The following is a 26206-nucleotide window of genomic DNA, read 5'->3' on the forward strand; positions in this document are numbered from 1 at the left end:
ACTCGTTTTGCTTTTACCCTCTTTATTTTTTGGGGTTTCTAATTTATTTTGGTCATCAGAGAGACTTCTGCTAAAATATCCCTGCCACTACATCAATTTCTAGGTATATGGTAACACCCCATATTGGTTTCAATAGGTAGGAATATTTCGTTTTGTATTCACCAGGGGTGCAAGCCGATTTACCACATTAGTAGCTCAATGTACCTTTATGGTAGACATTGGGCTGCTCATGGCTTTTTAGTGCTGCTCTTGGCCACTTTTGTTTTTGGAGCTTACTTCGTTCAGGGAAACAATGAAGCCGGCTTTAAAATGGCTGTTCTTCCCATGTAGGCTCTTTGTGAACCCAAGATGGCAGCCTCCATAGTGGTTTGAACTGGTTTATACTAGTACCTGGCTCTGGGCAGACCATTACACTTCCTGTGTGGGTGGGCCTGGGTGATTGGCTGGCCGTAAAAACTGTTGCTTTCAATCTGCTTATGGGGTTGGTGGCGTTTAGCCCCTTGGAATGAAGGGCTGTATAGGGGAACCCTGTTCCTGAACTCAGTTCTGCTGGAGTTTTAGAAGGTGCTTACCTGCTCAAGGATTTCCCACTGTTTCCTGCCATTGCTGAATACTTTGCTTTTGGCCATACTGGCTGGATGCAGTGGTCCGTGTAAATCTTCGGGATGGGTTTTTCGCTGCTGGGTGTCCTCCCAGAGTTATCCTGGTCTCCTTTGCTGGGACCAGGCCTTCTATTCTGGCACTGTTTTCTGGGACGTTTTTCCACATACACTTACGTGCCGTCCCCTTTCCTCCATACTGCATGGGCGTCCCTTCCAAGGAACGGCAGACAGAACCTTTTTCACCAGAAAAAACCTCTTTACCCTTTAAATTTAGAGGCGCACGGGGGTGCAGCCCTGGGAGCATGCGCTGCCCTGACTCCGCCCTCTGGCGCCACTCCCCAGTCCCCTTTTCCGCAGCAACGGGACAAATTTACCAGCGCTCCTGGGTTTGGCTTCGGCCATGTAATTCAACGCGCGGATACTTCTTCTCTTTATCTTTTTTTGTCTTTTTATCATTCAGGTACTCGGTCCTCAGGCGTCATGCTCCTCCCCGGCACATGTCGACTTCCACAGGGTTCAGCAGGTGTCCATCCTGCAACGGGCTCTTCGCAACTTCAGACCCCCATGCCCTCTGCCTTCGCTGCCTTCGCCCAGACCATGGTTGGCAAGCTCGTACAGAGTGCAACGCCCTGTCATCGAAATCGCTGAAGAACAGACTAGCCAGTTGGAGGGAGCTCTTCCAGAAGTCGCCTCCAGAGGACCTCAAGAACTTTGTGAAACACCAAGCCAGGCCCAGGGTAGGGCCCCTATTCTCCATCGCACCCCACAAAGGAGACTCCTTCCCAAGGACTCTACCGCACGGGAGGGACCGTTCAGGTCCTTGTACCAGCACGTGCACCGAGGCTGCTGCAGCTACCTGCCTTTGGGCCAAGGGATCCTCGTATCCTCCCGGTGGCAGTGTTGAGGGACCGGAAGGTTCTTGTACCGGATTGTCATCCGAGAGGCTCCGCCCTTGTACCGGCAATATGGCCGAGGGGCTACGCCCTAGTACCGGCAATATGGCCGAGGGGGCGCCTAAATGCAGCTCTACCGACCCCCAGGATGAGGGTGTCACACCTACAGGGTCTAGGCCCGAGGAGCAGGGTAGGCCTCGTGATCTACACGCAAGAGTCTTGGAGGAGGCTGGGCCCAGCAACACATCACAGGCACGTGGCAGGCAGCACGACAAGATGGCTGCCGCGCCAGACAGAGGCACCCGTCCAACGCCATTCCAGGAGTTCGGCGAAGAATGAGTGCCAAGGTGGGACTGGCCACAACCAGGTACGTGGCCTACAGCCTATCCTTCTTATGCGCAGGGCAGTTTTCTGCTGCGTCCATACGGACAGGGTATGCAGCGGCTCCTGCAGCTCCCGGCTACCCCGTCAGTACCCCTTACCACCTCTTCGGCCTGTGAAGAGGGGTTCTTCGAGAGGTTCTTTGAGCTCATGAACTCACCTTGGATGGGAGTTATCCTCGAGGACGCCATCAGGGAGGTCCTCCCTACAATGCTACCAGCACCACAAGTTCCTCTACCTGCACCCGCGGTCCCGGTGCAGCCACTGCCTCTGGCTCCCCAGCCGATTCCTCAGGTGGTTCCATACCAGCCTCTGCCTCCTCAGCCTCCGGCTGCGGTCACTGTACCCCAGCCACCGGCTCCAGCTACTCCTCCACCTACACAGGATCCTGAGGAGGAGGATCCGGACACGCCATCCTCAGCCAGGGCCTTCCACGAACCTCTTGCAGGACTGGCGGAGTACCTGGGTGTTAGGGAGAATTCTCCTTCTATGGCTAATTTCCCTCACCTAGAGAGTCCCCCAGCAGCTTTGCTGGATGTGAAGGGTTTGTTTTTTTCTCCTGCTAAGAGTGTGACTCTTTTTCCCACTCTTAGGCATATTTGCTATGTGTGTTCTAGGCTATTTTTTTGTGTTTAATGTCTATGGGGTTTATCTCACCCCCATCGGAACCATCTTTATCCACATGTGTTTCACAGCACCCTCCGTGCAGTGACACAGGCGTGTCGTAGCGACCCCCAAACATAGACTCCATACCTTGGGGCTGACTACTGTCTCCCAGGGCATGTAAAGTCCCCATTGACTTTACTAGTCAATCTTTATGAACAAAACCACTACAACCCATCTTACTATGGAGGTACTGGCAAGGGTTAATAGTTTTTCCGTTATGTTCATTTTCGAGAGGGTACCGTACAGTCCCTCTCTCAAAGGTTTCTGGCTGGTGGCAGTGGTTACTACCAAAAATATTCAACCACGAATATTTTCCTATGGGATTTTCCCATTGATCGAGGCTACCACATTTACTGACAGCCTCTAACATACCGCCGGTTTAGTTTTATATTAACTTTACTCTGGTAAGTTTTATTTGCCAGAACTTTTATATAAATTCTTTCTCATGTCTTTCTCTTATGATCCTAACCAAGGTCGGGAATCCTTTGTTCGTCCTATTGGCGGGCTTCTGCCAAGAAGCCCTCCTTTCGGCGCCACTGAGTCTGGGGTGGACCCATTGTGTGGGCGGGGGAGTAGGACCCCTGGACAGGTTTGCCTCAGCAACCCATGTCGCACTCTGCCCTGATAGGCTGGAGGGTCTCCCGCCAGCATGCCCACTCCACTGTGTGAGTGAAAGCTAGGCTGTATGAATGGGGATCTTTTTGCATAAAAGCAGGGTCCTGAGGACTGGAAGAGCAAGACGTCGCCACTGGAACTAAGAAGCCGAAGAGGAGAGAAGCCAAAGACATCTGCACCAACTGAACCACCGGTAAAGCCATGCTGCAGCGTCTCACCACTTTTCTCCACACGACGAGAGAAGATCTTCACCTGCAAGAGTCTTCTTCCCTTGAGCTGGTGGGGCCAACCAGTATGCCAATCGCCTTCCAGGACCTGCATTGGTCGAATCGCCAGTGCCCTGCACTCGGAGACCGGATAGCCAGGCACCCGTCCACACGGACCGTGTTTTAAAGAAGCGTACCTTTTATTTAGTTTGGCAGCACCGCGGCTGGTTTCATCCCTGGGCAGTGCAGTAACTCGAACCTTCCTCCACGACGAGAGTCGCTCTTCCTCTGCTGGATCTCCCGAACTGCAAGAACTGCCAGGAACAACCCACACCGCAGGAGCCTCTTCTACATTCTAAGCTACTTTGTTCCGCCAGGCCTCCCTTTTCGTTTGGTAGCGCTAAAGGTGTTTTAAATCCTTTACCTACCTGTTGGGTTGGCCGCCCCTATCCTCTAACTTTGTCTTTCACCTTCTGCAACCACCTTTTCGAATCGTTTAACAAAGACTTGACTGCAGCTACAAGAACATTTTTGCTCCTGGGTACTTTGCCCTGTACCACTGACTCTGGCACAGGCCTATTGACTCTGGCTTAATCTGTTACAACTGCCTTCTCTAGATTGCTTCTCACCTAGAAATGTGTTGGTGCTCCTAACTCTTATAACCACCTTTTCCTTCCCACTTTTAAACTTGTGAAGTGCCCTTTTGCTTGGTTCTCACCTTAGTATTATACATGCTAAAGTACTGTCTTGACTAAACTTGTTCACAATCTTATTGGGAAGTGTTGCTAGGGTGCCTAAGAGTATTTTCCTGTATAACTTGTCCTTTCCCTCCCTTGCGAGAAATTGATAGTGCCATTTGTGTTTGGTTTTCGCTGTGCCGTTTTGCTCAGTTTTCACTCTTGCTCAAACTGGTCTACAAATTTAACCAGGGAGTTGTGTCTACTTTTCTTGACTGATTTTAACTTGCTTTAATAACTGTGATTAATGTGTTGAACTAGAAGTGTGTAAAATAAATATATATTCTTTTTAATACAAAGCTTTGGTCAGTGTTTCCTTTTACCATAGTATTGTAGCCCTATTGTGTAAACCCTGAATACTGCTCATCTCCCTCTTGAGATAAGTCTGACTGCTTAGCCACAGCAACCAACTAAATCTTTTTGGTACAGGCTGATACCAAAGGGGATTTATTGCTCATACCTGTAGTCTTAATCTTCTGTAGTGCTCCCTAAGGGAACTGCACAGGATTCTGCCTATCACTGGGCCTACCCCAACCCGAGGCTGAGCAGCCGGCAGAGAGGGTTCTGGCAGAGGTCCTCACACAACGCCCCTCTGCCAAAACAGGGATTCCACTGCAAACCGATGTCTCCCTGGCCAAGAAGGGTTGGCTCAAGCCCCACTCGGTCCAGCCGGTCAATCGACGCCTGGACGCCAAGTACAGGCAGATGGAGGGGGATACACTCTTGCTATCGGCCCATCCTCCGCCACACTCCTCGGTGATCGCTGCGGCATCACTATACTCCAAGCCTCAGTCGTCCTCAGCCGCCTCCTCGTCGACGCTGCTAGGCAAGGAGGAGAAGATCTTGGAGGCGTACAGGAAGAAGCTGTATTCCAACGCGTCCTTGCATCTTCGTCAGGCTAACGCCGATGGCATGCTGGCTGCTGCTAACCAAAAGTTATGGCGGGAGATTGCGGACTTCCTCCCGGAACTCCCTACACATAGCCAATCACGTTTTAAGACTGGGCAGGCTGAGGCCAAGACGTTTTAAGACTGGGCAGGCTGAGGCCAAGCTGGTGGTGCAGGATCTCGTGGAATCCACCGCCGCCCATATTGACACCTTTGGCCGTGGCATCTGTATCGCCAAGGACATGAGAAGGACAGCCTGGCTCCAGGCAACGAAGTTCAACCCAGACGTCCAGGAATGCATATTAGATCTACCTTTCGAGGGAGGGGACCTCTTCCACTCCTCCATGGACGAAGAGCTGGACAAGAAGAAAAACAGCTCACAAACAGCCAAGTCTTTATCCGTCTTGAAAAAGACCACGCCCAAGTCGTACACCCAGTCACAACAGCGCTCCGACAGGGGGCGTACTTACGGAGGGTTCCGCAGCTTCCAGAAACGGAGATCCAGGCAGTCTGACCGCTCGCCGGCTCAGAACCGGCCAAGCAACAAAAAGGGGGGGGAGGGGAGTAAGGGCTCTTTCCAGTCCCCCTCCTCCTCCACAGCCTCCAAAGGAAAGAATGCATGACACGTCCCTCCGGGTCCACGTGTCACCAGTGGGGGGCAGGCTTGCTCTTCATGCACATTTCTGGTGCCAGAATTTCACGGCCCCCTGGATCCTCTCCGTAGTATCCACGGGCTACCACCTACTCATCCCAGCCTCTCCTCCCTCCTCCCCTCCACTCCCTCAAGTTGTGACAGCAACTCTTCTGGCGGTGATCCGGTCGCTCGTAGAGAGCCAGGCAGTGGAGGAAGTCCCAGCCTCCCAGTGAAGCTTGGGCTTTTACTCCAGGAAATTTTACCATTCAGAAGAAGAACTAGGCGGGCATGAGAGTTGTGTTGGACCGTTCCATCCTCAACCTCTCCTTACCCCTGCAAAAATTCAAGATGGTTTGCGCCAGCTTTTGTAGCGGAGATATTGTGCAAGGGAGACTGGATGTGCTCCCTGTATCTGAAGGACGCGTACCTACACGTCCCGATTTGGCAGTCCCATTGTTCTTTCCTCAGGTTCAGGATCATGGGCTACCATTTTCAACACAAGGTCCTTCCTTTTGGCCTCAACTCGGCCCTTAGGGTCTTTACCAGGCACATGAATACAGTGGCTGCCCTCTTCAGAGCACAGGGCCTCCACATCTACCCATACCTCGACGACTGGCTCGTCAGTGCTACATCTCGGGAGGCGGTTCACCACTCCTCCCATGCCCTTATGAACACGCTGCATGATCTGGGCATCTCGCTCAATCTCAAGAAGTCGCAGCTGCAGCCCACGCAGACTCTGACATTCGTGGGCCTCATCTGGGACACGTGCTCCGAGAAGGTATTTCCGTCGTAGGACAAGATTTCGGCCATCAAGAGGGCCACCGCCGACTTCCTCAGCCGAGAGGTGACCTCGGCTTGGTGGTACCAGCATCTCCTGGGTCTCTTTGCGGCAGTCCTATTAGCCGTCCCACACACAAGACTGAGGATGAGAAGGATTCAGCTGCACTTCGCGGCCTCATGGAACCAGGAGCGGGGCTCTCAATCCGAGGGGATCAACGTTCCTCCACCTCTACACCCGGACCTAACATGGTGGTCCAGGGACTGCAACCTACGGACGGGCAAGCCCTTTCGGCCTCCCACTCCGCAGGCCTCCATCACCACAGACTCCTCGCTCGAGGGCTGGGGAGCTACCCTGGACGATCTCTCGGTCCACGGCACCTGGACTCGACAGGAGCATGAATACCACATCAATTGGTTAGAGCTGAATGCCATCTGGCTAGCGCTCAGAGCATTCCTACAGCTTCTTAGGGGCAAGGTTGTCCTCATCCAGACAGACAACTCGACCAGCATGTACTACGTCAACAAGCAGGGAGGCACCAGATCCCCTCCTCTGTGCAGACTGGCAATCAGCATGTGGGAGTGGGCCCTGGAAAACGAAATCTACGTCATTGCAATCCACCTCCCGGGTGAAGCCAACCTGGAGGCGGACAGGTTTAGCAGGTTGGGAGCGGACAATTACGAGTGGCAGCTAAACAACCTCGTCATTCAGGAGATCTTCTACAGGTGGGGTCATCCCCAGGTGGATCTCTTTGCCACCTGGCACAACAAAAAGGGCCCTCAGTTCGCCTCCTGGCAGGGACAGGGCCAAGGCTCCCTGGGTGATGCATTTTGGATTCAGTGGAACGGCATGAGAGCTTACGCCTTCCCGCCCACTCGCTGATTCACAGAGTGATTTGCAACAACATTCTAATTGCTCCACGGTGGCTGGCCAGGCCATGGTTTTTGGAGCTGCTCAGCCTCTCGGAGATGCCTCCGATTTACCTCCCGACGGGCCCAGCTCATCTTCTGGTGCAGCAGGGGGGGCAGGGTCATCCACCCCACGCCACAGAAACTAGCCCTCACAGCGTGGTACCTGAGCAAGTAACGCTGCAGCACATCCGCCTCTCTCAGGCTAATCTGGAAATCATACAGGGCGCAAGGAGCAAGGCTACCAGGGCCCAGTATAAAAGTAAATGGCCCGGATTCTGCCACTGGGCAGACTCCAAGAAAATCGACCCTCCTTTTCGGCGTACCTTGCCCACTCGGATGTGCAGGTGGACACCTGCCGTACATACCTTGCAGCCATTTGAGCTTACAGGAATTCGGAGGAGGGGATCTTCTCCTCCAGCCCTATCGTCAAACATTTGACGGACTTGCAAGGCTCTTCCCGCCTGTCAAGAGGCCGCACCCAGTGTGGGACCTCAACATAGTCTTGGGCACTCTGGCACACAAGCCGTTCAAGTCAATGGCGTCCGCGGACATCAGGCTGGTCCCCATCAAGACTGCCTTGCTGGCCAGCCTCCCCTCGGCTCTCAGAGCCAGCGAAATCCAAGTGCTGGTCGCGTCAGAACCATATACTACATTTTATAGGGACAAAGTAGTCATTCAGACACACCCGGCGTTTCTCCCCAAGGTGCCATCGGCTTTCCACTTAAATAAGGAAATAGTCCTTCCTATGTTTTTTGCCGATCCCAAGGACGAAGCACAGCGAGTGCTGCACTGCCTGGATGTCAGGCGTGCCCTGAAATTTTAGTTGGACAGGACCAAGGGCTTCCGCAAATCGGAAGCCCTGTTTGTCACTTTCGGAGGTTCAAGAGCAGGCTATCAGTCCTCCAAGGCCTCCATATCCCGCTGGATGGTCGCGGCCATCAAGGAAGCATATGAGGGCCAGCACAAGCTGCTTCCGGCCAACATGCACGCCCACGTAGTCAGGACCAAAGCAACGGCCATCGCATTCCGGCACCATGTCCCTTGCTAAGTTATAAGCAGGGCGGCCACTTGGGCCACTTCCTCAGCTTTCTGCAAGCATTACTGTTTGGATGCCTGCTCTTGATCAGATGCGGTTTTCGGACAGGCGGTTCTCAGGAACCAATTTGCTTAAGGAGGGTCTCCTCTCCACCCAGGGCTACATTCAGTTGTAATCGCCCATGCAGTATGGAGGAAAGGGGACGGGACGTAAGAGTAATTATAGGTTACTTACCATAGTTACTAACGTACTGTTAGTCCCCTTTCCTCCATACGTCCCACCATCCTCCCCCCTAATAATACTGGTGTCATTAGGCAATGTTAAATCTATTGTCGACGCGTCAATGGGGACTGAGGTGTGGCACCGGAGTGCAGAGTCAGGGCAGCGCATGCTCCCAGGGCTGCACCCCTGCGGGGCTCTAAATTTGAAGGGGAAGGAGGTTATTCTGGTGAAAAAGGTTCCGTCTCCCGTCCCTTGGAAGGGACGCCCATGCAGTATGGAGGAAAAGGGACTAAGGACTAAGAGTACGTTAGTCTTTACGGTGAGTAACTTATACTTTTTCCTGCCAGGGTCTGCCACTTTGATTGTGGAAGCTGCTGCCGTACTGGAAGGTTGTTGGGACACCAACCCACCAAATCTGCATGTCTCGGGCAGATTCTGGTTGCCACCATCATTGTCTCGCTGCAGGGGTTGTTTTTTCTGGTGTGCCATTCATGTTTGTCTGTTGAGCCCCTGGGGTTTTCCGTGTGCAGATTCTCCAATCTCCTGCAGCAATCTCTGTCATTGATTTCACTTTTGAGTGGTGAGCTGCTTTGCCGGACTGTGTTTTCAGAAACTAACACTGTACTTACTTTCCCCGGTCCCTGGGTAGGCATGTTATTCAAGATACTCCCCTCAGGGCTCCACAGGGTCTGTGGCGTTGGGTTCTGAAGGTTCCCTTCTACCACATTTCTCCATTGGTTAACATTGGGGATAACTGAGATATACCTCACAAAACTGGATTACAGGTGACATTGCAAGGTACATATCTGCACTCTGGCATTTTCCTCAGGAGGTCCTATGTTCCCTGGAGTTCCTCACCAAGCCTTGGATTTTAAGAGACTTTCCCTGATTTATTATTGACTTTTAAAACATTGTACTACACTCCTGCCTAGGAGATTGATTGTATCACTTTGTGCGCCAACTGTTTCCCTCCTTGGTGTGTAACATGCCATTCTGAAGACTTTGGTAGCCTTCCTGGCTGTGTTGGACACTGTGGTCCGCTATTGATTGCATCTAAATGCTACAACTGTGTCCTGTGCTCAAATGTTCCGTATAATACTTGATCTAGAATGTAGTAGGAAACGTCTGCTAAGTTCTATGTGTTACCTTTGGATCCTTACTGGTAATTATTACTTTGTGTGATATTTTCTTGCCGTCTTTTCTTACCTCCCTTTTGGAAGTCTATATGTATTGTCTCTTCCACCAGTTATCGAACTTGCATTATATGGTAAAGTGTGAGTTAGGCCTTAACTGGGCATTTGTTTTTTTTACTCTATGCTCTGCTATATGCGATGTAATTGATGTTCCCATTATAAATACTTTGTGTGACCTTATAAAAAGTGTATATTATACCAATGTGGTGTATTCTTTTGTAGTGTCTATTGCGATTTATTGTACCTCCCTGCGAGCACTCATCCATCCTGAGGTTAAGCCTCTGCTACCCTTACCATTGGAGAGTCTGGTCTTTCCTTTTGGGTGACACGCTTGCCACCATTAGGTTAGATCATTTCACATCCCTCAACAGAGGGTTATGCAACGAGCGCCCTAACAGCATGCCTTTCAATATTTTGCTAGTCTAGCCGATTAGAAGTGTTCAAGTAAATTCATTTTTAGGTGCACGCTACCTTTTCCCATTCTCCATACACACTTTCAAAATGTTTTTTTCTCTTTAGTTGCACTGGGTCTAATCAGTGATACAGTTTAGATTTTGTAGTGGGAGTATTTTACTCCCTAGTTTGAAGTAAATGATTTTTTAAAGGGAGTAAAAATGTAAGTCCAACTCCCAATGGGAGTATTTTATAGGTGAGTAAGCATGTTTTAACTGGAAGACGTAAATCTTTTTGTAATCATTATTCCTTTGCACCTAGTTATTCATACACATTAAAAGGTGCATGTTTACTTCTTCCAGTCACGCAATAATAATAGTTTCTTCTTACTATGTGCACTACTGGTCCAAATAGATCCCTGGAGCTGTGTGTTCAAAAGCAGGAGGCCTACGTGTCTGTTTCCTATTTTTGGTTGGGAATATTTTGACACCCTATTTGAATTTTTTGCGAGTATTTGCCTATTTTTAGGGAGTAAAAGTGGCCAATCCATGCCTTATCTGTAGGGCTGGGACTAATACTAATACTGTTGCATTAAATTCACTTGCTATTACATTTACCTTTATGTAAAGCATTAATTTGCAATTTCCCTGACATAGCCAACAGAAGGATCAGGCAACAGAAAGATGAATCATATTGTGCAAGTCCTTTAGCCTCTAAGCTAAGCTAACCTTACGCTACAGTAAACAAGCTATCCAAATTCAGCCAAAAAACTGTTCATAAACCTGTCCACTAAATTCCATCCCTATTATATAAAAAAACATATACTGGATAGTTTCTTAGACAGTCCCCTTTTGTGGTGTTCACGGTTATACCTTCTGCAAGATCTCTGATCAGCACAGATTCATTAGGCTTCCTCAATCGCTATGGTTCCTTTGCTACATCAACCTTCTCAGATGTTTCCATGATCTTGGGTTCACTTCCAGTTTCCCTCAGGTCTCTGCATGACCTGGAATTCATTCAGGCTTCTTTCAGTAATGGGTATTTCTCTCCCCCTCATTCGGGGTTGTTTCAGGTAGACCATATTCTCCCCCACTTGCCAGGCGGTTCTTTTCTCATGCTTCCTCAGGAAAGCACCCTGACGCTTTCCCTCTGGTATCCTGTTTGGTAAGCAGGAACTGTTCCTGGGTCCTCTCTTCAAAACAGTGTCCGCTGTTCTAGTGGAACCTCTGGCATGACCTTGCCAGAGCAACTGTGACACTATTGATGGTAAATAAACCACTTCTTCCAAAGCAGCTGTCTTTCCATGCAGCCAGGCAGAATATTAAAGCACATCTGCTTCCTCTCAGTCTTTACCCCGCACTGACTTACTCCACCTTCTTTTGGAGACTAGGCCTTGTGAAGGATTCCCTAAGCCGACCCTGCATTGCTTCGCCCCTGGTGTGGATCGTTTTAGAGGTTTTGATTTATTTGTTCCATCATAATGCTTAATTTGAAATGTTGGCTTATTACTTCTAGTTTGTCATTGGGCAAGTCTTAATTGGTAACTAAATGGTTAATCGGTTGGTGGCATGCTTTTTAAGGCAGGGTCAGGCCATCAGCACCCCTTTAGATCTGCAGTTAGGCATGACAAGCTTCTGCAGTGTTCCGAGGCGTTCATCACCCTCGATGCGAGTGACGCCTGCTACTTCAGCTGACCGCAAGCTCTTTGACTCTCGCTATGAAAGTTCTTTACTTCTTTATTTGGATTCCTCACATTATAGTTTATGTCCATGTTCTGCATTCCACAAACTTCCAGAATTCAACCTTTCCTCATTATCAAAGTTTGTTAAAGAGCTACAATCACATTTCCCATCATGACACGCTCCCTACAGCCTGGGATTTTCTTGGATGTTTACCATTAAGTTTCACAGAACATTTCCAATTGCAATGCTCCCTGGTGTTGGAGCTGGACTCCTCTAAGAAATGCTAGAACTTGTAGTGCAGGACCATCTTTTCAGATAAAGATAAATAATTTTGAATAAAGATAATACTGCTTCTTGGAGTAGAGGGCAAAAGCCAGGAATCCCACTCCATCCACTCACTGAATGGTACATCAGGTAGTGGCCGGACCCACCCAGCCCCTGTGGCTCATCCCTCCCATTCAAAAGGATGGGAAGCTTCTCTATTTCTCCAGCCCACTTTTTGCCCCACTGTCACCATCCTCCATTTCTTTTAATCATGCCCATTACTTACTCACTTGCCTAACATTCCTCTTCCTTCTCCCTCTTATCCATATGGGGATCACTCCTCCTTACAGCTCATTCTACCTCCTTTCTTCCTCATCTCTCTTCTCCTGCTTCTCTGCTTTGCCATTTCCATATCCCTTTCATCTGGTCTCATTTCCAACCGGTATTCTTTCCAACACTAGGTACGGGGGATTCTCAGTTGGTGCCAGAAACACAGAGGCTCTGCCAACGGCAGCCGAGCTTGCTGATGCCACTCGGGAGCTCCGGGAATTTCTGAACATAACACCAGTAAGTGCCAGCAAACTGCATCTATCTTAAGAAGTACCAGTTCAGGAGTTATTAATAAACAAATAAGATCGGGCTTGTCCAAGGTCATGAGTGAGGGTTTGTGTGTGGGCTACTATATTGTCACATTGTGTGTGACATGTTGTGGGGGGTGCCGGCTAGTAGCCAACCACAGGCTTTATATGTGAAACATACTGTTTTGGAGGAAGTAGGTTAGGGATAATATATCACGGTGTGTGTGGGGGGGGTATAACCTGTGGGCAAAATATGCTATCATGGATGGCTTGCTATGATATATACTGTTGTGGGTCCAGGGTGTTAAAAGATAATATGCCTTCACCAGGTGTGTGGGTGGTCTACAATCTGTGGGACCAGGGTTAGTATGAGTTAGGATGCAACCTGTCGGGTTTGGAGGTTGGGTTGCTAACTATAATATGCTCTAATAGATTGTTTTTATAGTACATACAGTGAGGGACAAAGATAAGACATCACATTAGGTGGCTGTGGTATATATCATTTTGAGGAAGTGATTATATGTGATCACGGAGGGTGTTACATGATTTGATGAGGCTGAAGGGGGAATAAGATGTCACAGGGTATGTATATGTATGTTTGTATTTTACATGGTAAAGGGAGGACAATATACTTTCACAAGGTTGGGGTATGTCGTATGTACCATATGGCGAAATGGATGACCAGTGTATGGTGATAGGGTTGGTGTATCGGGGAATTTGGGGGTGAGTGAAGGTAACCTGATGGTTTGATTGCCAAAGCAGCTTTTGAAAGTTCCTTATGGTTACAGTTACCCTGCTTCTTTCTCTAGTTGAATGAATGGAAGTGCTCCAGATGTTTGATCTTACCTGGTCGTTGGATTCATAGGCTTTTTTGAGCATGTAGTGGTTGGATGTTGTCTGGTTAGGTGGCTCGGAAGGTTAACTGTCAGATGAGACTGGTGATTGAAAGTTTCGGGTGACCGTATATGCTGAAGGCTTGAAGTGCTTGGTGGTTGGAAGTGCGTGCAGGCTGCGTGTTCTGGGTGGCTAAATGTGCCAGGAGGCTGGATTCATTTGGTATATGGATGTTATCAACATGTGTTTGTACTGTGCAACTAGGCCTGTTTGGCTGGTTGACTGGAGCACTCTGAGGGCTGCAATGCCTTTGGTTGTGCTATATGAAATCTCTTCCCTTTACCCTCACAGGGGGCTGCTCTTGACCGGCTGTTGGGGAACCTTCCTAATTTCATTCAAGGCCTGACTACGAGAGATAATGTCAAGGTGAGTGCTTTCCCATAGTAGACCCGGCTGTGGGTGGGGAATCTGGGTGAGGTCTGCCGTTTATTGATGAGGCAAGGGTGGATCACAGTTGGGATGAATGAATGTCCCATGATAACCCTGCAGGAGATTGAGGGATTGAGGATGTTCACTGTCTGTGTTTGCTCTGTAATGGCACTATGCAGGTGATGTAGAGGGTCTAAGTGTATAGTACGTGGGTCCCTCCCCCCCATTTCATTCTCCTCACCACAACACACCCATGTCTTTTCCTCTGAGCCTCTCCATCACACACCTCCCCTTCTTTCACCTGTCTTATCTGGACCTGCTTTTGTTGTATTTATTCATCTTTTAATATGTGTTAATTTTTGTTGATGTCAGTTTTTCCTTCTATTTTTCTACACTTGTCAGTTAGTCACTTCCACTTTCTTTTCCTCTATCTGTAGCACTCATTTCCTTTTTTACTGTTCCTCTTTTAAACTCTGGCTGCCTTTCTATATCCTCTTTTATATCCTTTCTATATCCTCTTCTTGCACATTTCCACATATGTGTATTTTTTCATAATGGAACCTAATGTTTGTGGTGTCTTTCTTCCCATAGATTTGGTTTAATAACAAAGGTTGGCATGCAATGGTATCCTTCATCAATGTCCTGAACAATGGACTCCTGCGGGCTGCACTCCCAGGGGGCGCCGACCCCGCATTGTATGGGATCTCAGCGCTCAACCATCCCCTGAACCTGACCAAGGATCAGCTGTCAGATGTGGCCCTGTGAGTTTGAAAACTTTAAAGAGCCTCTTTGCATAAATGACAGGTGCTTGATATGACCTGTAGACAGACTGTAGAGGTGGTCCCTCTGAGTATTGAGTATGGAGTAGGGCCTCCCTTATGCTTTCCCCAACACTTCAGCCCCTTCTTTTCTTTCCTCTTGGAACGAACACACTCACTCATACCAATGCGTGCAGTCAGAGATTTCAAATGTGGACACCTAGGCCCTGATTCACAGAGAGGTTTTCCAATGGGGTTTTGCCATTATAAAACACGCCTGTGAATTAGGCCCCTAGATCCTACACCCTTAACTGAGGTTCCACCCCGATTGTTGGTGTGTTTGAGAAGTGCAACTTCCCAACAGCAACACAAAGGCATTTCCTAGTGTCCCCCCGCCATCTTTTACTGGCTTTCATGGTTTTTACACTTGCTTTTTCTGTAAGAGTAGCTCCCGGTGAAGTCCCCAACAACTGTGACTTCTTTTCAGGCTATATGGTAGGTTCGCCCACGGAACACATCATTTTGTCCTTGGGTAGGTTTTCCCACCTGGGAAATGTGCTGGGCTGTAGGTGGGTGATAGCTACATGTTTTGTTTTTAGCTGCGCAATCCTGCTGCCTTTTATCATATTGGTAACCTAGTGTTCATATATAGTGGCCTTTTGGCTGCAAATGCATTTTAAAAATCCTACACCTCAGCATTTTATTTTGCATCTTTCTTTGTCCGAGTGGACCACGAACAATTGCCAAAATGACTCTTCTGCCTATGTAAGCTCTGAGAAAACCCTACCATTGCTTCCTTTGTTTGGGTGGTAACACATTTTGACTGGATGACGGTCTCCTAGACACCTAGATCCTCAAATCTACGGGTGTTTCGTTTGGTTTAGTTGTGCCTATGTGTATGATGTTTGGCTGCCAAGCCCGACAGGACATTGAATGGTGCCCGGTTTTGCTTTGCGCAGTGTACGCAGAGTTGAAGAGCAGATACTTCTGACACACTGATCATACGCCTGGTCCTCCTGCTGAGGATCTGTGCTGGGAATTTGTTACAAAATAATTTGTTTGCACTATCCGCATCTACCTCAATGGGGCTCATTACGCTATCTGCAAATGATTTGTATGATCATGGCAGATTTTTTGGGGAGTGAGATCTTTTTCAATTTCACTCCCTGGCTTACCTCACTTGCTTTGCTGACACTGGTCAGTCACTATAGGTGCCAGTTAAGGGGGGCAGTCCCAGGTTTAGATCCTTTTTGAGTAGCAATACTACCTTCTTTGTTCAAGGAAATATTGTTTCCTCTTTATTTTCTTTTTGATGTATTTGTTAATATTTCATTACAGCACTGTCAAACTGGTGGCAATGATACCCCTTTCAAATATGTTTGGGTGCACTATCATGTGATCATACATTTGCAAAATGCAAGGTAGCCATTTCACCACCGTGGTGGTCCAAAATCACTGAACCTTGTATTTTAAGCTCTGCCTTAGTTAATGTGTCCTTGTTGGACTTCTACGTTACGGTCAAGTTCAGAAAGTGCCATATATGGTCATGTACTCTTCGTAGCTTCTTGCAATAAGCCCAGGAAGGTTGCTGGCTGGAACTGGGTAAGGCATGTAGACATCCTCAATGCTGTTGAGGATCAGAAGGACGCAGACTCTTTAAGGACATTGTTACTTCAGGTTTTATTAAATAATAAAGGTAAAGGCCTAGCTATCGCTATAGCTATGGGGGATTCTATACCTAAAGGAATAATAACCCAGGTGCTTGTTGGTCTTTCTCAATGTCTAAAAGAATACGTCCACCGTCTATCGCTAATACAACAAAACAAAAGGCCAGGAAAATGACTCCCTTCTTCTGCTTGCTGCTTTTAGAACTTATCTTCTTGATAGATGCTCTTTCCAGATTCTTTGGTCACTCTTTTTATCAGTTCATATAGTTCTTTTCTAAAATTGGTCTTCTTGGTTCCCACTTTGGGCCTAAGTGTACTTGATTCAGGTTGATTTATCCTCATAGCTATTCAAGCCTTCCACTCTTCATTTTCTCACTTTCTTACTTCCCATTCGTCTCCATTTTCTACAAATTGGATTCTCTCTGCATGGCAAGGTACATAAATATTCCCTTTATGACTCAGTTCTTCAAGTATTTCTATATCTCTCTTTTATTCAGATCATTCACATTCATGAATATTGACGTTCTGCTTTTCTCACTTTCAGTTTCCTCTTATCCAGGATACGTGCTTTCTTATTTCCTTACATTCATACAGTTCAGGTTTATCAAGGAATTCACATTTCCCTTCGCCTCCCATTCTGGGAGTTGTATTGTTTTCTTTCGCAGACGGTTAAAGTTCGATTTCAACAAACTTCCTCTCAGTTTTCTCGGTATCACTGAGACGAGATAGCCAGTTTAAATAATGTTAATTCAGGATCTTCTAGTGCCTCACCGTTTTTCCCATTAGTCTTCCGATTTATCGGAAAACCTTCATGTCAGCTTTGCTTCTCCACTGCATGGTCGTTCCGCTTTCATCAGCGTCCCTCACATATACTATTCGTTCATCCGCTCTAACAGGGAGCCGTGCAGCTTGCTGCAGCTACCCAGTGGCAGTATCGGCACAGTTGTATGTGCCTGTTACCCACAACGATTCTCCTGTTGTCACGGCGCCACCACGTCTCAAACCCCCCCTCAGCTTACACCTTCTCAGGATCTTGGCTTCATAAGCTCCAAACTGGCTTCTCAGCGGTCCCCTTGCTGTCTCCCAACCAGTTTATATCTAGCGGGCTCCGCGTACCATTGCCAATCCGCCTCCTATCAACGTCACGTAACCTGGGGCCTCCTCCGCTTGGCAACAACCTCTTTTCTCGCGTCTCGTCCCTCTTCTCACTTCATGTCTGGTGAATCTTCGTATTTCAATCCACTCTTCTCAGTGGATTGGATACTTCGGCTTGAAGAGAGAGTTTCTTTTTCCTCCAGATAATGGCATCTGTTAGCTCCTTCCTTGTCCCAGTTTTGATAGATGTTATGGTTTGACAGTCTCATATATGCCATCACATTTTCTTGTGTAGGGAGTTCCTATGAGGAACGGGAGTCCTTGTCCCCAAAGGGGGAGTCTCCCCGGGTGAGTTCCCACTCGCCTCGTCCCCTAGTGAGGGTGTTGCAGACCGGGATCACCTCCCTAGCCTCACAGGTGGGCAGGGGGGGGCTGCCCATTGGGGAGAAGGGATGAATTCCCTCAATTCGTCACAATACACATTCCACCGAGGTTTAATTCACTGTTTATGGACTGTTGGTGGGTGAGCTGGCTGTCCAGGATTGGACGACCACCCACCTGTTTGAAAGATGCAGGTTTTTTTATTGTGGGGTGGGGCATCCCCCACCCAGGAATTCACATATTAGGAGGGGAACTGGAGCTATTCAACAGTTGACCCCTAGAGCAAAGAATTCAAAGAAGAGACAACAGAAGGACGCCAGAGGACTGCTGCTTGGAATCGCCATTGGCCAATCCACCTCTGAGGCAAAGGTCTGCTCTTCGAAAAGAGAAGGCTTGTACCCAGTGCCTCTCAACCTAGGGTAGGGGGCTTGACAAGTCTCGAGTTTTGATTTGCTCATCTTCTAAAACTCATAAAAGTCGATGAGCCTTGTATAGAAGGCAAGGTATCAAACAGTGAAGACAGGCACAAGTGATCACAGTTCAAGAGTGTTTATTGAACTTCGATGGGCTGGTTGAACGCCTATCTAAGCCTAAATCTAAGGATGGGAGCAAGCTACGACCATCAAATAATAACAGTGTCTGCCAAAATAAAAGGGCCTATACTAATAAACCTATTGCCAATCCTTCGTTCTAAATACAAATGGTGTGGGACAATAGTGTATGCAAAAGAAACGGTGTTCAAGAAATATGTCAGGATAGTTGAGCAGTTGGCTTCCCTTCCCCACGTTTTCAACACGGGGCAAGGCAGCATGTTCAAGCTTCGCACACACACTCTGGCTTCTCTTCCACGAGGATATAGTACAAAGCATAGGTATCCGGGCCTTCTGCCAAAGCCTCTTTCCCCAATAACAGTCTCTTACTGCAGAGAGCCTGTTGTAACAAATAAGCACCAAAGTTCCTTGTTTATCAGGATTTCCACATTCACAAGTTCTCGCTTCAAGTGTTCATCATGTGTCTCCCTCCTTCAGGCTCGGACCCCATTATATCAAAATTCAAAGACATTCGAATGTGCGATGGGTTTTGCTTAAACCATCGAAGGACTACTTTGATGCACTTCACACAATGTTCTAACCAATCTTCTACTTTCGTTCCTCCACTTCTTGGCTGGATACCTTACAGAGACCTTCGATTGAGCACCCTTGTGATGCCAGACCACTCTGTCACTGGTATTTGGTCTTTCTCCATTAATGTTCAAACATCCATCATCAGTTAAGCTTTCGTTACATCTTTCATTGCATGCATTATCAATCGTCGATCTTGCGCTTTTTCCCCAATGTTGTTGCTTGCAACATTGACTTCAACACAGACCGTTCTTGCATCAGTCTCCCCAACTCACTGGCTGTGTTGTTCTCTCGGGCGCTGCTTTGATCTTGAAGCCAAGGACGAAACCACAGCAGCTGCTGTTCCTCCCCGACACAGTGTTAATAGTTTTGGGTACACACACAGTACTGTGTTATTGTCTGCCCCGCCATCCCCTTACCTATTAATGTTACCCTAATCGTGCTGTACAGCGTCTTGTTCCTTTTGACCTAGGTTTGCGTTATATAAATATAATATTTATAAAATATCACTTTTATAGCCTGTTATTTGAGGTTTGATTTCATGGGAACCGGGTCAAAGAAGACTGACCTTTATTGGTCCCTTAATAAAATCATAGAACTTTATTTTCATCAGGGCATTGATGTCAATTTGCTACACATTTTTAAGGTCGGCGTTTTAACCATGGAAATAGAACATACTGTTTTCAGGAGTCTCAGGATTTCTAGCAATATACATATTTATCAATAATCATGTCATGGGATACATATATGTATATATTCACTAAAAAACCTTAGTTAAGGTGCAGTTAAGTTGTGCAGATTTAACACAACAAAACCCTCGAAATTCAGCGGAGGTGGGAAGTCATGACCAGCTTAACTCTGTGCGCTCCCGATTATGTCCCACATATTGCCATTTTGTATGTCATTGAAGGGTGAGAGAGAGTGTGTCGAGTGAATCTGTTAGAGTGATGAGAGAGAGAGAGGCAGTAGGAGAGTAAGAGTTGAAGGAGTAAATAGTAGAAGGATGTGAGTGGAAATTGTGTAGGTGTTTAAGAGAGGGAGGGAGAAAGATAAAGGGTGTGCCAGGATGGCAGTGGAAGAATGAAGGTAGTGGTAGTAGTGATGGTCGAGATTAGGTGGGAGGAAGGCAGGGAGGAGATAGAGGGAGTGAGAGGTAAGTGTTTGTGTGAGAAGATGAGGAGACTTGAACAGAGGAGAAAGGGCGATCACAGAGAGGGAAATGAGATCAGGACACAGCGCGAGAAATATAAGGAAGATGGAGGAGAAAAAGAGGGAGGACGATGAATAAGAGAAAGAAGGGAGGAGTGTAGAGATAGAGGGAATGGAGAAGTAAGAAATACGAGGAGAAAGGTCAGAGAGTGTGAAGGAGAGAAAAGAATGCAGAGAACATCTGGGTGCAATAATCATAACACCCAAGAGAGTGAGGCACACATTAGAAAGCCTGAGAGGGTGTGGGATGGAGAAAGCCTCAGCCTTTAGGTACCGCCGTAGAAATAGCCTAGAAGTAGGGAGTATTAGTTACTTGGCGTTAGTACTAATATACTTCGGGACTACAGTCTGGATTAGGTACACCTAGGTAAAGGTGGAGGGAGCACCTATGAAGGTTATGGGAGCTGTAAAGCTGTACAGATATAGAAGATTGCGTGTGTGGGGACACACTACCAATTGTAATTTAGGTTGGTAATTGAGTTTGAAAAAATATTTCAGGTGCAAGTGTCTCCGGCTACAGGGGCATGAAATACTAGGTTCTTCAGAAATACTTGAAGAAATGCCTGGCTCTCCTAAGGGATTATCCCAAGTTACATGAATATAGGAAATAAAAGAATTCATAAACATCACATTCTGTTCACATGTGGTTCTTTTACATTTTAAGTCAGCAAAATATATCCTAAAGCAATTTTTACAAATGAACTTGTGAAAGTCACAATAGGAAGTATAACCAAAACAATTGTGTTTCTATTCTAGATTAGTCGTTGGATCATTCCAACTCCTTCCTGAGACAAGATGTTCCTCCACAGATTCATCTGTTCCTTGCTGGCGAGTATAGAAGTAGTGCTTTCCAAAATCACATTGGACTGCACATCATAGTGCTTTGTCATACGCATTGCAGCCCCTGTATATACATCCGTGTCTTCATCCTGGACATGTACTACAGGCAAGTGGTGGAAAACAGTCTGCCCTTCAAATCCTGCAGCATGTAACCCAGCAAAGGGTATTCATTTTTTGAAGAACAGTGATGTATTTCAGATGGTACTCCTGCTGCTACTATGCGTTTCGGGAATTAGGCTTTCCCTTCTTCAGGTAGGTACATCCTGTCTTCCTAATGAAGAATGACATGAATCAGTAATGCTAATAGTCTTGTGGGGACTCATAAATGTAGCGATATACTCATGGAAATACACTAACCTTGTTGAATTATGGGCGGCCAATGGCGACCTTTGTTATATACAAAACGCTGTCAAAAAAGAGAGGGGAACAAAGTCGATGTTAGGATCTTCTGTTCTATGCAGTGAGGCATCCCTCTGTGCGCCAACGAAGACAAGCATAGACCGTTGGGAGCGGGTGGCGTGGCAGTTGGGATTTGGCAGTAGGTGGATATAGTAGCTGGTGTAAGAGGTTGTCGTTGGCCTGCATGCAGGCCCTAATAAAGTACTTAATTCTCATGTGTACTTTCTGTTATCGCCACAAGTTGCGACAAGGATTCACACCATGTGGGGCCTGCACTGGTGTGGTGAAGGCTGGCATGCTGGTCGCTGATCGTGTGGACTTCTGAATCTGTCAACTATGACCCTCCGGCGAAGTAGACGTAAGCTGGAGGGGGCAGTGAGAGCTTCGGGAGGTGGTGCCCTGTATCACGTCTTGGAGGAGGAGGGCAGTGGGCATGTATGAGTATTTCACATGCCATGTGAGATCTTGCAAATACAGTGAGGAGAACTGTGTCCACACAAGGGTGCCGGCAGACTGTCGAAGAGGATAAAGCTCATTTTGTGATCTAGAAAATGAGTGACATTCAAACTCTGTGAAGTTTGTCGACCACGTGGAGGGGGACTAAGAGGTATTGTAGATCCCGTGTTGTGCATTACTTACTTATCCTAGCATAATGGGGAGCAGTGAGCAGGCCCAGCCACCCCCACCATTTTTAGCCAATCCCGGCAAACCACCAGTGAAATGGGGAGTGCGGATCAGAGCATTTGAAACCTATTTAACAGCCAGAGATGGGACAATGTATAAACCAGAGAAGAAGGCTGCATTGTTAGTCAATGCCTTAGATTTGAAGGGCAGACTGTTTTCCACCACTTGCCTGTAGTACATGTCCAGGATGAAGACATGGATGTATATACAGGGGCTGCGATGCGCATGACTAAGCACTTGAAACACTTGTGTATAGGCGCGTTACAAATGCCATATCATATGATGTGCAGTCCAATGTGATTTTGGAAAGCACTACTTCTATACTCGCCAGCAAGGAACAGATGAATCTGTGGAGGAATATCTTGCGCCCCTCAGAATATTGGCAGCTGATTGTGAGTTTGGGCACCTGCTTGATAAGTATTTGAGGGACCAAATTGTAGTGCATTGCAACAGTAAAAGAATCCAGGAAAGACTGTTGAGTTGTAGGGATCTCACCTTGGACCAGGCGGTGTACATAGCAAAAGGCATGGAAGTGTCTGCCAGTGGGATGAAGGCTTTAGATAAATATTTTGGTGAGAGTCCATCATGCTCCTATGTCAGTGGGAGACCCGAGAGAATTTTATCAAGAGCAGAAGCTGCATTTGTTAAGAGGAGGAAGAGGCACTTTACGTTATTCAAGAGAATGCTACCGTTGTGGCAATGTAGGGCACATAGCATCCAGCAGGTCGTGTCTGGCGGCAGGCAGAGAGTGCAGCACGTGTATATGTGTGGGACATTTTGCAGAGACATGCCGATGCAGACGAGGAGGTCGGGTGAACCTTGCAGCAGGAAGTGATACTGAAGATGACAGTAATGGTGAACACATTGTGGTGATGGTCGGCGTGAATAGTGAAATCGTTAAGGGGAACAGATCACCACGCTGTAAGTTGAAGATTAACGGCAAGTGTGTCAACTTAGTTGCTGATTCTAGTGCCACTGTCAGCATAATATCAATGTACACGCACAGGTCAAATTTTGGTCAAGAGGGTCTGATGAAACCTCAGACTGCACAAAAGCAGTATGAAGGAAAAAGAATAACGCTACTAGGTTATTTTCATGCACAGCTAGAATTTAAGGGATGCTATGAAGAGGACATTATTTATGTGGCAAAGAAAGGCATAAACGTGGTAGGATGGGAGATGCCGGGTACGATTGAGGATGATCTTGGACCCATGTAGTGAAGAAAAGATTTTGACGGTACCCCTCATATATGACTTGGAGACAATTGTTGAACCATGGAGACAATTCTTCCGGAAAACAGCAAAGTTTTTAAAGACATGCTTGGTTGCATGAAGGGCTTCATGCATTGAATTAAGCTGAAGACATGCAGAACCAGTCAGATAATGGGTTAGAGCTGTACCATTCAGTGCACGAAAGGAACTGGCTGACCATTTGGACAACCTAGTTAAAAAGTAACTTATAGAGCCAACCAAATCGTCATTGTGGTTGTCGCCTGTAGTGGTGGCAAGAAAATGGAAATGGAGACATTCGGCTTTGCATAGACTTGAGATGACAAAATTCTGCGATTTGGGTGGATTGCCATCCCTTGCCCAAGTTTGAATGTCTGATTGCAAAGGTGGCAGATGCAAAGTTTTTTTTTACGACTCTAGATCTAAAAACTGTATACCTCCAGATTCAATTGCATCCGGATTGTAGACGTTTGACTGCTTTTGCGACACCAGAAGGAGCATATCAGTTTAAACGGATGCCCTTTGTGCTGGCATCTGCTTCTTCTGTTTTCCAGCGCATCATGCATGAAATGTTCATAGGTTCAAATGGTTTGGTGGTGTTTCAGGATGACTTATTGATTTTTGGTTGTAATGAGAATGAACATAATAGAGTTCTGTCTGAGGTGCTAAAGAGGTTGCGTGAGAGAGGAATGACTTTACAAAAGGCAAAGTATGTGTTTTCAAGTGCATCAGTGGAGTACTTGGGTCATGCCATATCGTCTGAGGGAGTGAAAGCGAGAGAGTTTGGTTACAGCTATTAATCAGACACCAATGCATTGTGATAAAGAAAGTTTGCTGTCATTCATGGGATTAAGCGAATATAATTCACGGTTCATTCCAAGGTATGCCATCATTGTTGAACCATTGAGAGAACTATTAGGCAAGGGTGCAAACTTTGAATGGACGGACGAGAGAGGGAAGTGTTTTTCAACAATCAAGAAAAGCATTGGGGATGTGCCGATTTTGAGTGTGTTTCGCGAAGGTAGCCAATGTCTGATCACTGTGGATGCAAGCTTGTGTGCTTTGGTTGCAGTTTTAGGCAAGATGAATGCAAGGAAGGAATGTATTGTGTCATTTGCATTGCGCACGCTTCAAAAAAGCCGAAAGACAGTACTCTGTAATTGAACGAGAAGCTCTGGCGCGTGTGTGTGGACTGTACAACATATTAAATCATTTTTTATTTTTTTTATCTGTTTATTGGCATTTTCTTATTTATACAATACGATGCACAATGCTGAGTTATCATGTGTGCCAATCAATGCTTTGGAGTCCAATAAAACAAAGGAGTAGGGAAAAGAAAGGCAAAAGTAGAGAAAGAAGATACAGAGTGCCCAACTTAGTTAGTGGGAAAAACCAAGAACCAGGTGTTTGCTGCCATACTGTAGACAGTGACTCAGCTTTACTCATTGGGCGTCAAATATACTGTGCCCTGTTAATCATTCAGCAGGAGGGAGGCCTGATTCTGCGTATGTGAGTCCAGTGCGGAGGAGAGTGACAGGAGTAGCTACTGCTATTGCTGTGAGGATGGGTTCACGGTGGTTTGTCATCAGAGGGATAAAAAACAGAGTTAACTTTAGGAGCCCCGCTTCCAGGCATATACCCAAGGTCGGGTAGAAGAGCCAGCCTCCTTACTCGCCTCCTCCTGGCCGCTAAAATCACAGTGGCACGAACCTGGAAATCGCTGGAGGGACCCCTGATGATCCTATGGTGGCTCAAACTTTGGGACATCTTCGTCACAGAAAAGATCACGGCGGCAAACAGAGGCCTCCTTCACCGCTTCACGAACATCTGGCCCCCAGTAATAGACTATGACCAGAGCTATCCAGCACTAACTTTTAAGCCACGAGCGGTAGCAAACGCTCTAACAGCGAGGAACACGGAGATGATACAACGGACAGAAGAGCAAGATTTGGACGTTAAATGAGGGGGGACGGGAATGGGGTTGATGGGGGAGGAGATGATCAATGTGCTGCACAGATTGTCATGAAAGAGTATGTTGTAATTTACTTTTCTCTGGTGTGTCGATCAAAAATAAACATGTTTAAAAAAAAAACAAAAAAAGAGTTAACTAAGGATGTTTCGCAGACATGTTTGATTCAGGACCAAAAAATCTGTGTTACCTCGCATTCCCAGAGCATGTGCATTAAATGGGCATTCTGTTCACCACAGCGGGGACAATTGGAAGGTGCATCTTTTTTTTAACTTGGCAATTTCGAAAGGAGTCGTATAGGTGCGATGAAGCACATTTACTTGTATGAGTCTTAATCTCGCAATACATTTTTTACGAAACCCAGCGCCCATGCCCATTGACTGTCAGTGATTACTAGCCCCAAGTCCGCCTCCCATTATGTTTTCAGCTTCGTGAGCTTAGTTTTTGTGTTATCTAGGAGGCACCTGTACAGTCTGAACACAGGCCTCCAGCTATCCTCTAGATCATACATTAGTGCAAAGAGGGTGTTATGTTGGGGTTCAGCAGGCCAATCCGGCCAGGTACGTTTATCAAATTGGGTTACTCTCATATAACTTAGGAACTGCCCCCCTGGGAGACCCTCCTTTTGCATGAGGTCGACCAGGACCCTGAAGGTGCCGTTCTCGTACATGTCTCCCCAAGTGGCAATGCCTGATCTCTCCCAGCATCGCGCAACTTTCAGTTCCTCTGGCTCACTCCGTGTGTTAATCAAGATGGGATATTGTGTGAGTAGGGTTGTTGAAGTCTCAGTATCTTCAGTGTCCTTGACCAAATCTTTCTGGCCACCTTTAATGTTAATGGGTAAACCACGTGTTTGTTCCCCGGGCACCATAATGCTTCCTTTAGTAACACAGGGCTTATCAAAGTACTGAAC

General features: G+C 47.1%; 1 protein-coding gene across 5 annotated transcripts in view; it reads left to right on the forward strand.

Moving 5' to 3' along the window:
* ABCA7 (ATP binding cassette subfamily A member 7) overlaps positions 1–26206 on the forward strand; it is a 2687121-nt gene that overhangs the window by 2174779 nt on the left and 486136 nt on the right. For all 5 annotated transcript variants that reach the window (XR_011303245.1, XM_069647414.1, XM_069647430.1 and 2 more), the window contains 3 exons: positions 12562–12667; positions 13864–13938; positions 14533–14702. Coding sequence is in view for 4 of the 5 variants with exons in the window: in XM_069647414.1 (XP_069503515.1) it covers positions 12562–12667; positions 13864–13938; positions 14533–14702 (351 nt within the window). In the remaining variant the exon portion in view is untranslated. The remainder of the gene's footprint in view (positions 1–12561; positions 12668–13863; positions 13939–14532; positions 14703–26206) is intronic.

Source organism: Ambystoma mexicanum, chromosome 1p (assembly GCF_040938575.1).
Source record: "Ambystoma mexicanum isolate Mex_15411 chromosome 1p, UKY_AmexF1_1, whole genome shotgun sequence".
Classification (NCBI taxonomy): Eukaryota; Metazoa; Chordata; class Amphibia; order Caudata; family Ambystomatidae; genus Ambystoma; species Ambystoma mexicanum.